Source organism: Xyrauchen texanus, chromosome 48 (genome assembly GCF_025860055.1).
Source record: "Xyrauchen texanus isolate HMW12.3.18 chromosome 48, RBS_HiC_50CHRs, whole genome shotgun sequence".
Lineage (NCBI taxonomy): Eukaryota > Metazoa > Chordata > Actinopteri > Cypriniformes > Catostomidae > Xyrauchen > Xyrauchen texanus.
Window position 1 is genome coordinate 24,239,667 of NC_068323.1, and position 15,425 is coordinate 24,255,091.

General features: G+C 37.6%; 1 protein-coding gene across 3 annotated transcripts in view; it reads left to right on the forward strand.

The window, feature by feature from the left end:
• The first annotated feature begins 245 nt into the window (after positions 1-245).
• Positions 246-15,425, forward strand: part of LOC127639841 (serine/threonine-protein kinase MARK1-like) — a 77,116-nt gene continuing 61,936 nt past the window's right edge. For 2 of the 3 annotated variants that reach the window (XM_052122120.1, XM_052122122.1), the window contains exon 1: positions 246-537. In XM_052122120.1, coding sequence (XP_051978080.1) covers positions 487-537 — 51 coding nt within the window. In that variant the 5' untranslated portion in view covers positions 246-486. Of the gene's footprint in view, positions 538-2,485; positions 2,673-15,425 lie in introns of those variants that run through there. The other variant, XM_052122121.1, reaches the window with a different exon arrangement.

Here is a 15,425-nt window from a genome sequence, read left to right on the forward strand (position 1 = left end):
TTATTATTATTTTTTTAAACACAATATACTTACAAACTGAGGCAAATTTTCAGTGATGTGTAATTGATAATATATCTGTTTATCTTTCAATAGCAAATGACACGCGATTAAAACATCACTATAAAACTAAAAGATTGATCATTTCATAAAAGAAACCCTGCATTATCTTCCTCCCCCTCCACACACACACACACACACACACACACACACACACACACACACACACACACACTCGCCCTGTCCGCGCATCTGCAGCGTCGCGCTCGCTCTCTCTCTATCTCACCCGCGGCTGACGCGGGCCGCTCCTGGATATGTGCGCGTTATAGTCGCAAAGTCGCCACCGTATCGTCGCTGAAAGGCCGGGAGGAATGCCGGCGTGAAGGGGTATCGGATAATCGTATCTTCCGCGTTATCTCGCCTGAGCCCGGGCCCGCTGCTCTGCCGTACCGAGCGCCGGTGCTGCAGCGAGGGGCCTGTAAACACAAGATGTCGACCAGAACGCCATTGCCCACCGTGAACGAGCGCGACGCCGAGAATGTGAGTGAATGATTCAGTGTATCATTCCGCATGAATATTCATGATTACGATGCCTTTGAATCGCCGCGTATCTTGGCTTTACAGAAGCTGTTACTGATTTAATGTGTCCGATTGGTTATTTATAATCTTGTATTTTCTGTTTATAGGTTTGACAATCGTGTCTAGTGTTAATTTAAATCTATAAATCGAGTTTCTATGCTTGAATGTTGTAAATATTTATGAGGCTGTATGATATACATTGGTTCAGGTGCATATTTGCATCTCTGTCCTACATTATCCTATTCAACACACTGATCATCATCGTGTCAGACTGTTATCCCATCATCAGACTCACTGCAAGCTGTCCCACCACATGCTTCAATGGCCCGGCACTGGTCAATTTTAATACTGTTTACATGTAATTGCATTGTAATTGCTGTGTAATAAGCTCAACCTTTAGAGTTGAAATAGTGTAAAATAGTGGCCGAATGTTATGAGGTGTTCAATAACAAATACAGATATCTAGAGAAAGATTTAACTTGCCAAAATAATTCTGAATTACATAATGACATTTTTAGGACACTTTTTACCTCCCAATTCTCATACAGTAATGTGTCTGGATGTGTACTTTTATGATTTCCATTGTTTTCATTGATGATTTTCATTACCACTACACAGTTATGTTTTTACTGGATTATAGTAAAAATAATATGCTGTTGAACTATGATTTATCATAATGACCATCTTTTTTCACATTGTGGTAATGAGAATATCATAACAACCATCCTTTCTCACATTGCGGTAATGAAAATATCATACCTACCATCTTTTTTCACATTGCGGTAATGAGAATTTCATAATGACCATCTTTTTCACATTGTGGTAATAAGAATGTCATAATGATCATCTATTTCACATTATGGTAATAAGAATATTATATTGACCATCTTTTTCACACTATGGTAATGAGAATATCATAGTGATGACTTTTTTCACATTGCGGTAATAAGAATATCACAATGACCATCTTTTTGCATTGCTGTGATGAGAATATCATAATGACCATATATTTCACATTGTAGTTATGAGAATATCATAATGGCCATCTTTTTTGCATTGCGGTAATGAGAATATCATAATGACCATCTTTTTCACATTGCGGTAATGAGAATATCATGATGACCATAGTTTTTGCATTGCGGTAATGAGAATATCATAATGACCATCTTTTTCACATTGCGGTAATGAGAATATCATAATGATAACTTTTTTTCACATTGCGGTAATAAGAATATCACAATTACCATCTTTTTGCATTGCAGTTATGAGAATATCATAATGACCATATTTTTCACATTGCGGTAATGAGAATATCATAATGACCATCGTTTTTGCATTGCGGTAATGAGAATATCTTAATGACCACCTTTTTTGCATTGTGGTAATGAGAATATCATAATGGCCATCTTTTTTGCATTGCGGTAATGAGAATATCATAATGACCATCGTTTTTGCATTGCGGTAATGAGAATACCTTAATGACCACCTTTTTTGCATTGTGGTAATGAGAATATCATAATGACCATCTTTTTCACATTGCGGTAATGAGAATATCATAATGATTACTTTTTTCACATTGCGGTAATAAGAATATCACAATGACCATCTTTTTGCATTGCAGTTATGAGAATATCATAATGACCATATTTTTCACATTGTAGTAATGAGAATATCATAATGGCCATCTTTTTTGCATTGCGGTAATGAGAATATCATAATATACACAATACAGGATTTGAGATGTGCTGGAAATGACACTGTGCTGGGAATTTCATGGCCCACCATCTCTTAGCCTACACCGTCTCTGGTATGTACCTCTGAGGTTTGAAGGAACATTAATTTTATTGTTTGGACAACTGGCAGGAAAAAGGTCATTATCCAGAGCTCTCTGGTTCATCTCAATATCGTCGCTGAAAGGCCGGGAGGAATGCCGGCGTGAAGGGGTATCGGATAATCGTATCTTCCGCGTTATCTCGCCTGAGCCCGGGCCCGCTGCTCTGCCGTACCGAGCGCCGGTGCTGCAGCGAGGGGCCTGTAAACACAAGATGTCGACCAGAACGCCATTGCCCACCGTGAACGAGCGCGACGCCGAGAATGTGAGTGAATGATTCAGTGTATCATTCCGCATGAATATTCATGATTACAATGCCTTTGAATCGCCGCGATGGTCACCAAAAAAGGTGACCATCTTTTTCACATTGCGGGAATGAGAATATCATAATGACCATCGTTTTTGCATTGCAGCATACTGTACATTTCAGCTGACCTGTTGTCTAGATATCGGTATCGACCACAGAACAACTGAACAAACAGGCTGTACAAAAGTCAGTTACGTGTCTTCTGTTCGTTTGGGGTTAATGCCATCTCAGGTTATAGGCCTGAACAGCTCTGATATGAGATTATGTAAAGGATCCCTTCACTCGTATTGTGTTCAAATCCTGCAGTGATGCAGCGAGACTTATCAGTCAGTCTGAGGTCTGCGGCCTGTGTGAGAATCTTTATGACTGTCTGATAATGGTCACAGCGGGGCTGTTACCCCACGGGGATGATACAATCATATAATTACAGCTGTGATTAATAAAAAGCACAGAAATGCTCTGAGGCTCATTAATTTGCGCTTCAATGACAGCCATTTATTCTTAATCAGTGGAGGAAACATCTAGCGATTACTGTCATTTATTCTGTTTTTAACAGCTTCAACACATATTTCTGTTCATCTTATGTTGTTGACGCTGTAATGGATCAAAATGTAATAAAATATGTTAAAGATAAAAAACGTAAATGTGTCCACAGTACAGGAAGTAATAGTATTTACTTGCGTGGTAATTGATTGATTGGACAGTTTTAATGGCCGTTATTGTTGATTGACCAATACAGGATGTTCAGTTGCTGATGCTGATATATATGTATAGAGAGCAGGATGTCCAATGGCCGATATACATAATTCAGTTTAACAAAAGTGAATTAGATGCACACAAAATTTCTGAAGTGAAACAAACACTTTTTTTTATACAAATTAATAAAAAAAAATAACGAATATGTGAACAAAATGGATGAATTGAAACAAATGTCTATTTTAAACAAAATAATTTTAATTTACTCAAAAATATTTGAAAACAGAAATGATGCATTAGCTTAAAGGAACATTTCGGGGTTAAAAGATGTTAAGGGGAGTTAACAGCATTTGTGACGTTGATTTCCACAAAAAAAGAATTTCGATGCATCTCTCCTTTATTTAACAAAAAGCAAAAAATCACAGTTACAGTGAAGCACTTTCAATGGAAGTGAATGGGGCCAGTTTTTAAAAGCTAAAATTGCCAGTTTCAAACGTAGCGCCACAAGACCAGTGTAGACATTTTAGCATGAGCTCGCTGCCGCAGCAGCATCTGCTCTGACCATACTACAGCTCACTACGGCTGTATACAGCTTCTGTCCGAACAGACCCGAACTGAATTTGGCGCTGCAAGTGAACTCGTTCATAAATCATTCCGCAAACACCTTGCCACGCAGCTCTGATAACCATGAAGCAAGCGCTTCTACAAACATCTATTCAAATGTATAACTCTATATACTATTACATACTTTCTCTCCTCCCGCCCAGGACAAACCTTGAGCGAACATTCACGCACCGACAAAGCAAATCTTTTTTTATGGTGGGTGTGTACATTTTTTTTCTTCACCCAGCAATGAAATGCCCTAACCAATAAAATATGAGCTCTGGATCACGTGTCAGGAGCCGTTACAGTTACCAAAATCAATCCAACAGGTGACGACGCTAAAGCAGTGCTGGTCCTATACTTTTGGGGGCCCTAAACAAAACTTTTTGTGGGGGCCCCCGTCAGTGTGTCTGTAACCCCCAAAATTATCCCCCCAAGCCCATCTCAAAGAGCAGTTTCATGGTAAACAAACAACAAATGATTGACAGCTAAATGCTCACCAAAAATAACAATCTAGCACCATCTATCTTTCTGAAAATGATCAGTTGAATGCTTTACCGATCGCAAAATTTTCAATGCTTTCCAAGTCCTCGTGGTGGTGTAGTGACTCACCTCAATCCGGGTGCCGTAGGATGATTCTCAGTTGCCACCACGTCTGAGACAGGCAATCCGCTCATCTTATCACGTGGCTTGTTGAGCGTGTTACCACGGAGACCTAGTGCACATGGAGGCCCACACTATTCTCCGCGGCATCCACGCACAACTCACCAACTTCACATATAGAAACCAAAACTGTCAATTGTTGAACTCTGAATTTTTATGTCACACTAATAATTTTGCATATTGTTGGGCTGGTGACGTTCATGGTAACATTAAATGGATAGTTCATGCAAAAATGTATATCAATATCGATTTCCCAATTTGATTTGATTTTGATTCACAAGCTCTCAGTTTGATTCTGACATGTTTTTGATTGGATTATTTTTCATTTGTGTATATTTCATTTATGCAATTGAAGTTATCATACATATGAAAAAAATAAAACATCTCCCTGCTAATGCTGTAAATTATACAGGGAACCTAACTTGGTACATTAACAAGTCTATTTAAAAAAAATTACAACATGCACGGTCCAAAATATACAGTTCAGTTGCTTTTTATTTAAAATATATAATAATCTACACACCCAGAACTGAAGTAAAATTTATAGGAAAAGTAAAAGATCTGTTTTACGATGTTAAGAATCGATATCGGGATCAGGATTGATCAGAAAATGTACATTTTATCCCAGCTCTAGTAGCAGCCATTAAAATTAAACATTTTAAAAACTGCTATTTAAAACTGGAGTAAGTATTTAAGTAAAAGAACAATCAGAGATGAATTGGAAAATCTATATTTTTTTTTACATAGCCCTATTGTTTGATTTGAAAGGCTGTCGATTTAACAAGTTCATTCAGTGTGATTCATTTTGTAAAAATATAATGTGTTAAAAAAGAAGTAGCAATTGTTTTCAGCAGGGGGCAGTAAGTGAAACTCCAGCTATATAGGCAATATAGATGTGTTTTCTAAGTTTCAAAATATCTTTAACTAGACACAGCAACCTTAAGATTCTGTGTTTATGACTCAATGCAACCAAAGAGAGATGCTCCAAAAGTGTCCGTATGACGCATGTGTATATTGATGCATCCTTGGAAAATCCCTTGTAATAAATCTGCCTCGGAAGAATTCAATTTCAGAATGGATTGCTGTGAACTGTAGTCAATGATAGGCTGTTCAATAATATGAAAATAAATAATGTATTTTTGTCTTATCAGTGCTTTACTTGTCTGCCACAAGAATGTAATGCATTTGAATTATCTGAATTATTATATTTATGATATCATAATTAAAATGATTTAAATATAACTATTTATAATGTTTAATAATTATATGTTGAATTATTGTTATTTGAGGGTCTTTCTCAGCAAATGTTTATATATGTGATTAATTGCGATTAATTCGGTACATTTATTTGCATATCACGTAGTCAAATTCATTTGATTCATTTTTATCTTTTTATTGACTAACTTATTGACTAATTTACTTTTATACGAAAGACAATTTTGGTTCTGAGTTTGGTCACCACTTGATATCCAGTGTAAAATGTCAGTCCTGACGCAAAAGCAGTTGAGAACTATAGGTGTAGAGTATTTTTCAGGATTTAGATGTCCACACAGAGAGAGTGATTTAGAGAGCTCACAGATGCTCATTGGAAGACTTTAACTTTTACAACAGTTACATAACAGTGGAAAGGCTGCGAGGGAAGGAGTGTTTTTTAAGAGATCAGCGTGTGTGTGTGTGTGTGTGTGTGTGTGTGTGAGGAGAGGGGGATGTGTGTAAGGAGATTGTACTTTCTCGGAATGTCGTGTCCAGGCAGTGTGTTCATTGTCATGCTAACACTGAAATGCCAGCACTGTATCATGAAAGCCTGTTAAACTGCCGCTGGTGTGTTTCATCTATCTTGCTTTCAGTATTCACTCTTTCTGTGACTCTTGTTCAGACTTCAGTTCTGTTTCCAAACCTAGTGTACTGCCTTGCTTTCTATTGCCTATATAGGTAGCTGCCTTCTAAAGCCATATCGACAATAAGTTTTTGTTTGGACTTTGAAAATGCATTGATTTCCCTATATTTCCAGCTCTTAATCCACACTAGAACAGAGTTTTCCTCCAACGAAAATGGTGTTTCGACAACGCTCTCCATTACTGCATATTTTTGGAAATGATGCTGATAGGAATATGAAAATTGAGCTTCCAAATATGCATTAATTTCACTACATTTAGGAATCTCATTTACACTTGAATGTCATTTGTCTCCGAAAATAGAGCATTTAGAAAATGTTCTCTCTGTTCCCGCTTACTTTGGAAAACGATGACATTAACAAACTGAAAAGCTGAGATTTCAAACAAAAATGTATTAGTGTGGATGTGGCCTAATATATTTTCTGTTTGAAAACGCATTAATTTTGCTATATTTAGGCCATAGCTGGTTTCTCTCCATCACTGCAGACTTTGAAAAAACAGTTGCATTAGTAAACTGAAAACTAATTTTTCAACAAAAATGGATTAGTGTGGATGTGTGCGATTGGGAACACCTTACATGTGCAGCCATTCAGTTTATTGCATGTTTTATACAAAGCTAATAATGAAATAGTTTAAAAATAAAAATGCAGAGCAAACAAAAATAGTAAGTAAAATAAACAATTTGAATTAGATTAAGTTCATTTATATTTTTTGGTTTTAAATGGACATTTATAATCAACATTACTCCCAACTGGATTTTGTCACTGAACTTGTCACAATCTGTGCAACATGATGATCACATGGAAAATCGGCACGTTGCTTCCGAATGTAGCTTGGAATCAACCTCGTTGAGACTAATTATTGACAAGCGCCATCCCCCACTCACTCGATGTTGTGTCGATGTAGTGACACGAGGGGTCGCGCTTGGGAGCCCCAAACACCTCAGATCTTTGAGAAAAGGCCAATGAGATTTGGCGAGTGGAATTTGCATGCCACTCCCCCAGACATACGGGTATAAAAGGAGCTGGAATGCATCCACTCATTCAGACTGTTTCTTCGGAGGTGAGCGGTTGTGTGTCAGCGAGCTGAATTCCACTACCGGTCAATTCACCTCTTAACAAGAAGGGTATGCTGTTGGATATACGGCGCATTCCAGTGGCTTTCTCTCCTTCTGTAGGATCAGTGCAGAGTACACCCTGGGCGCTTCGACAGCACTGAAAGTGTAAATATTCTGAGCAAAAGAGTATATTTTCCTCTATTAGAGCAAAACACATTGACGTGAACGTCTATTTAAAGATGCCCTTCTGTCTTCTTGTTGTTTCTGGGTGCGGCCGTTACCTCTCCACCTCTGACGGTCACGATCGCTGCCTCGAATGCCTGGGCCATAAACACATTGAGGAAGTGTTTTGTATGTTTCAAATTGTCATTGTGAGAACATCACCATGGCAACGTTGGGTTCGCAACTTTCTTTCTTCCGGAGGAAAGCCACTTCAGCCTTCCCCTGAAGTTGACGCTGGAGGACATTTTGGGGCACCAATGGTTTCGGTTCCGCTGGGTAATCCCCCACGGACCGCTCATTCTCCAGCACGCTCGTTCGATTGGAAGTCCAGTTCTGGGATGAGACAGACAAATAGCCTCAGCCTAATGTCTCTTTCAGAGATTGCGAGATGGATGAGATTTCGATTACTGTATCGGTGAGCGCCTTGGTGATGTCGGACTCTATTGGGCTAGCTCCTTCGTGTGTGCTGGCCCAGTCTGAGGCCGACGCGGAGCTGACTGCCATGCTTGCCCGGGCCGCCGCGAGTGTCGGGCTGGAGTGGAACCCTCCACCCACCCCAGAGCACTTACGGCTTGACGATTGGTCCTGGGAGTTGGGGAATCACTTGATCATCAGGTTCCTGATAGGCGTGAGGAGGTTGAATCCTCCCAGATCTCATCTCATCCCCTCGTGAGACATCTCCGTGGTCCTTTGGGGCCTACGGGGAGCTCCATTTGAGCCCCTAGAGTCAGTTGAGCTAATGACACTCTCTTTGAAAACTGCCCTTTTGACTGCGCTCACTTCCATCAACAGGGTAGGGCGTTCTCTGTCAGCAAACCATGTCTGGAGTTCGGTCCACGTTACTCTGACGTGTTCCTGAGACCCCGACCAGGCTATGTGCCCAATGCGCTCACTTCCACGACCCACTTTGGGGACACAACATCTTGTTTCCTCCATCAGGGAATGACAGTAACCGAGACATTTTTTGCATTAATTAGTGCATTAAGTTTTAAAATGTTTTACTCTAGCACTACTAATAGTGTATTGTTTGAGTAACCTCCCAGACGTGGTCTCTGGTCACATGGAAACAATTAAAATAATTGTGTTCACTTGCATTTGGAGGTTGCATTTTCACTCAAAATTAAATTTTAGGGTTTTAGGTTAGGGGTGAAGGGTTAATAAAATAGGCATTCCTTACATTCCTAACATTACATAATTTACAACAAAAAATACAACTTTCGTTTGGTGCCACTCTGTGGACATTTCACCAGAAACCGGAGCTCACACATGCCCATACGGTCAGCAACACTTCCAGCTGTGGCCACTCGGGCAATGATTCGAATTTTAGCAAGCAAAGACTGAATTCAGCAGCAAAACTTTCAACCTGCTGATGCTTGCCTTAGCAAACACCACTGATAATTTAAGTGCAGTATTTTACAGTACTCAGTTAGGCCTGTATATTAGCTCTCTGAAAGTGCTGAATCTGCTCCTGGGCAGCATTTGGTATCATGTGTTTGAATCATTCGATACTTTGCTGAGTCACCAGTTACTCTAAATGCAGATGGTCAAAGCCTGGATTGGGTTTTTTGCCATTGTGCCCAAAACACAATATAATGTGGATACCAGTTTCATTTCTTGGGGCATGAGGAGTGACTTATTGAGGATACCTAACGGTCCAAATACTGGTGTGGTGATGAGGTGGAGAAATCCAGCCAAGTTTGCCTGAAATGCTGATTTTCAGTTCAGTTCAATGTTTATTGTCATATGTACAAGTACCATGTACAAGGTACAATGAAATTCTTGCTTGAATGCTTCTCCACAGACTATAGACAAGACAGGATACAATAAATAGTACTACTACAAAATATACATATATACAAATAAATAACAATAAACAACCAAAATAATTGTCAAAGAATATGGTGACAGTGCAAGTGATGATTTTGGAGAGATCAGTGCAAAATCAAGTTTTAAAAGTGACAGTGTAGAGTCCAGTATCATTATTGATAGTGCACGTCTGCGAACAGTGGACATGTCCCAAGATGAGGAATTTAACAACACGACTCTCTGCTGTGTTATTTTGGTTAATGAAAACTAAAATGAAATTAAACTATTATCGTTAACATAATAAATTAAATAAGTCATGAAAATGTATTGTAGTTTACTTTCAGTTTTTATTTTTATTTAAATGATTATTTTATTTAATATTTTATTTTTGATATACAGTAAATTGTCAAATATATTATCAAACTTATCAACCTACATGAAAATACCACTAGATTTCAGATGCTGCCAAAAAATGTAACTGTGTTAAATCTTTTTCAGTCATACGTGTTTGCCACGCATTAACTTTGTCTGCCCTAAAATAACAAAACTAAAATATGTCTGCCCTAAAATAACAAAACTAAAATATAAAATTACGTAAAACTAAACTGAAACTGAAAAACACTGAAAACAATAAACCTAAAGGAAAACTAACAAATACAGATTGAAAACTAATGAAAACCAAACTAAATTGGAAGGACAAATTGAAAATGAAATAGAAATAAAACCTAATGTAAATATTTTAGGGATGCACCGAAATTTCGGCCGCCGAAAATTTTCGGCCGAAAATGGCACTTTCGGTTTTCGGCCGAAAGAGAAAAAAGGCCGAAAATATGAGCCGAAAATACCTCATCGCCCCGCCCCTCAGTGCTCAGATTTCAATCTGGATCGATCTAGCCCTTATCACGGCGCTACCCAACAAAGGCCGATCATGTCAGCGGTGTGGAAATTCTTCAAAGTTTCTGATAAGGACATCACATTTGAGATCTGCAGTGTTTGTTCAGCAGAACTTTCAAGATATATGTATACAGAGTACAGCAAGAGATTCTACAGGAAAGCACCCCGATCCAGAGCACTGCCACAACTAGTGCAGCTACACCACAACTTGAGACGTATCTAGCTGAACTACGCCAGAAGCGACAATCCCCTTGACTACGGTCGCATAAACAAAGACCGCTTTCCTTTGCTTGCGCGGATTGCGCACAGGTATTTATCTGCCCAAGCACCAGAGAGAGACTGTTCAGTGCAGCATCTCATGTTCTTGATGAGCTAAGTTTAGCAACTTTTGTTCTTGAAGAGAAACCTGTCACTTGTAGTTAAATAGAAAGCGGTCCAATATGATGTGTATAGCAATTACATTACACTTGTTCTTCACTTGAGGATACATCAGTCGTTTACAGTTGAGGTTGGATTTAGTTCAATTACTGCTGTTTTGCACAATAATGTTCACTTAAAGTGTACATATGTTTACATAAACAGAATAGAGCACTGATCTATATATATAATTATATATTATAGTTATATATAGATCAGTGGAATAGAGGCCCTCTGCCATTCTGTGTTCTGCCTTTTTGTTTTAATTAAAATTACTGTTGCATATTTAAACTTTTTCAAAGATGCTAGCTAAGTTCATTACTTGACTGTTGTTGTGCATATAATAGTTTTCTAAAACTTTACATTATTTGGATAATTGTTAATAAAATCTGTAAAATTAGATTTTTACAGAACTGAATGAAGAATAATATTTAATAATGTTTTAATATATTTTTTGTCCAATATTGGTGTGTTACTTTCAATAAAAGTGTGATTTATTTTATTGGTTTGTAGTATTTCAATTCAGATTCATTAAATTCATGAAATTAATGAAAAAGTATAATGTTAATACAATTATACACAAAAAAATTTTTTTTTCTTGAATAGGTAAAAAAAAAAAAAAAAGTAAATTTCGGTTTCGGTTTTCAGCCAAGTGCATCCTGGATTTTCGGTTTCGGCCCAGAATTTTAATTTCGGTGCATCCCTAAAATATTTATTAACTTTGGCTTAAATCAGTCTAAGGTGGCATGCTGGTCTGGTTTAAGCTGGTCTCATAACTTGTCCAAGCTGGCATTTAATTAGTTTAGCTGGTCAACCATGTTGTCTTCCAGCCAGACCAGTTCAATCTTGCCCAAAACCCCTCTAAATCCATGAAAACAGACCAGCCTGACCAGGGTGGGAGACCAACTAACCACCTTAGGCTAGCGCAAGGTGTTTTTCCAGCATGGTGCTTTCTGTGAGTTCTGAGAAGTCATCATTGCAGACATTTTGGTTCGAGTGAAGCTGCCAAATTTGTCCCTGGTGTGGGCTTGTGTTTCTTCAAAGCTCTGCAAGCTCGTTCTAATAGGTTTCTTGCTCTGACTGAATGCCAGTATTTTGCTTGTGAGATTCTGTGTGCATTGATATCAAAATTAGTTAGCCTTCACTGGTCAGAACTTGCCAATTGTCCTTGTTTAAGTGATGCGTGACCTTAATTTATTAAACAAGATAATGAGCCAAATTATTCAACTAGACTTTATAGACTTACCTCTATAAAACAACATTGAATCTCACTGTGATAGAGTCTTATTTGTAACTAAGGTTTTTCTTAACTTAAGGGGTTTCTTAAGGAGTTCTGGCCCTCTCTGGCCTTGTAGATGTTCATTTTTTTTTCCGATGTTTCAATACAATGCAATGCAAATACTCTTAATGACTACTGAGTTGATGTCAATAACCTCAACTCGAGTGTCTTATGACTAAAGTGACGTCAGAGCTGCACCGTAGTCACCATATTTGATTTGAGAGATTTGATTAGATCCAATGCTTCTTTTTTCCTCCCTGCACTGTGAATGTTTGCATACTGGGTTTAATAAAGACATGAAAGTGTCATTGTTTGTGTGATGTTTGTTAAGGCAGACTGTGTTTATCTATTGCTGTTATTTAATTGAAGATCAGATACAATTTTATGACAAATTTATGCTGAAATGCAGTTAAATCCAAAGGGTTGGTGCATAATGAAGGTTGTCCGTAACATATAGTCTTTCACCTAGAAAAGTAGTCCCACCTCAAGGGCTATTTAGACAACTCAACATGAGACATCTAACGAGAACTACTGTTGCATAATCGTAAGATATCACAGGACTTGGCTCATATGAAAGGGTATGACCAACCAATAAACAAACAGAATTTTAAATTGATACAATACAGGCATATCATTTTATCTAGCCTCCTATCCAACTCTTTATTTTAAGAAAGGAAGTGTCTGTGAATTCTTGGTTACTCATTATTTCGTCATTATTTCTGCAATACAAATGTCAGATTATTTATTTATGAATGAATGAACATTACACTTACTGTATATAGCTCTTTTCTGACAATAAACTCATACGAAATTCATACGTGCATTGAAATTAGGCTGTTTTGCTATCAACATTTTGCCTCAAATTCTGTCAATAGCTTAACTTGTATTGAAACCAGAACACTTGGTCTAAACCGAACCTTTATTGTTATGCAGTAACGCCAGCATATTGACTGGGGTTGATGGATGAGATGTTTATTGGGTTACCTTAATCATGTGCCAGTAGAACAGTAGAGGAGCTGCAGTGAAAGCAAAGGCGGTGGAGCAGCTCTTTTCTCTAGTGTTACGTAGATTGGCATGACATATCAATGACAGAGACATTGTTCTAGTTGAGCTTTATTGTATTATAGTGCAGGTCATTCTCAGTTCAGGAAAATCGCAGCATGTTACTGTACAAGTGACTCAGCAGTGATTGACAATAATAAACTGTTCTATTCAATGAATTCTGGCTACAGCTTCTTTTATGTCTGTCCTTTGTTTAGTTTTGAATAGTTTTAAGATTGTGCTTTTTGTGAGGCATTAAAGACCCCATGAAATCACACGACACGCACAGTTTTCTTAAGTGATCGATGGATGTGGTTGTTAATTCACGATGTCGTACGTGGCCGGTATATTGCTGTATGAGGCCACACAATTTTATAGTTTAATAAAGGACTTGCACATAAAACTGCAAAAAATTACATTTACATTTATTTACTATTATATTTTCTCACACACAAAAAATTTACTTTCTAAAAAATAGAAAATGAATCTTAAAAAAGATGAACATTTTGAAAACGATGCACACCGTAGTAAAAATAGCGATATTGTGATTAACAGTTATCTTCATTTGAACAATCCGAATTTGATATCTGATATTTTATATTTTATTTAAAAAAAATGTCTCCCCAATTTGGAATGCCCAATTCCCAAGTCCTCGTGGTGGCATAGTGATTCGCCTCAATCTGGGTGGCGGAGGACGAATCTCAGATGCCTCCGCGTCTGAGACAGTCAATCCGCACATCTTATCATGTGGCTTGTTGAGCGGGTTACCTCGGAGACCTAGCCTGCATGGAGGCTTCATATGGGCTGAAATATGTGCCACCAGAAACTGAATTTGAACCATTTATATTTGAATTTGAATGGCTAAACTTGAATAATTGCATTGAAAAACTGAATTTGAATCACATCATTTGAAATTGTATTGTTTAATTAAAATTGAATTTATTCAAAAACTGAATCTGAATTGTATCATTTGAAATTGAATTTATTCGTTTGGAACTGAAGTCCAATAAAATTTGATCCTCACTGAAAATTAAACTCTCTATATATCTTCACATTCACTTCTCACAATTCAGATTCAGTTCTCAAATTCAATTTCAAGTTACTGAGACAGACATCCGGGTAGTTGGAGGATGAAGGAAGATCAATCGAGCGCAGATCGATAGATAGCGTTCATTGGCGCATAGGACTCCTCTTGGGCCAATCAGCACCAATGTTTTGGAGCACAGTACGTTACCTGCCATGAAACTATGGAATTACGATTGTGTCAATAATAATGAATGTAACTTTATAAAACTGAACGTAACTTTTTCAGAAACTATGAAAAATATTCCATTACAAAAGAAGAAAACACAATTAAAATGAAAAAATGAACTCAGTCGCACTAATTTAACAGGCTCTTCAAATATGCTTCATTTTTTGTTAATGTTTTTCAAAGATTCGTTTTCGTAAATCGTGGATTCTGAATACATTGCCACAGATTTCGCTTACGCTTCGCAGTTTTTCGTTTGCTGTTTTGAGACAAACCTCTCGTGGGGGTGGGCTTAACAGTGATCTACTCTGATTGGATAGTGAGCTTTTGATGGACAGGTGCTCTCTGACCCGGATGTACAGACGTCACTCAGTGGCGCGATATTAGAAAGCTCTCGCGGTGATTTGTAGTTATGCAATACGTCGTGCTTTGTTGTATTACTTACTAACAATATGTAAATAATATTTGACCTATAATTATATAATTTAATATTATATGAGACCTTCGATCGTCTAATAATCGTCTTCGATCAGTCTGTAAAGATGAGCTGTCAGGAGAGACACGGAGCGGCATCCAACTACCCGGATGTCTGTCTCAGTAACTTGAAATTGAATTTGAGAACTGAATCTGAATTGTGAGAAGTGAATGTGAAGATATATAGAGAGGATCAAATTTTATTGGACTTCAGTTCCAAACGAATAAATTCAATTTCAAATGATACAATTCAGATTCAGTTTTTGAATAAATTCAATTTTAATTAAACAATACAATTTCAAATGATGTGATTCAAATTCAGTTTTTCAATGCAATTATTCAAGTTTAGCCATTCAAATTCAAATATAATGGTTCAAATTCAGTTTCTGGTGGCACATATTTCAGCCCATAGCTT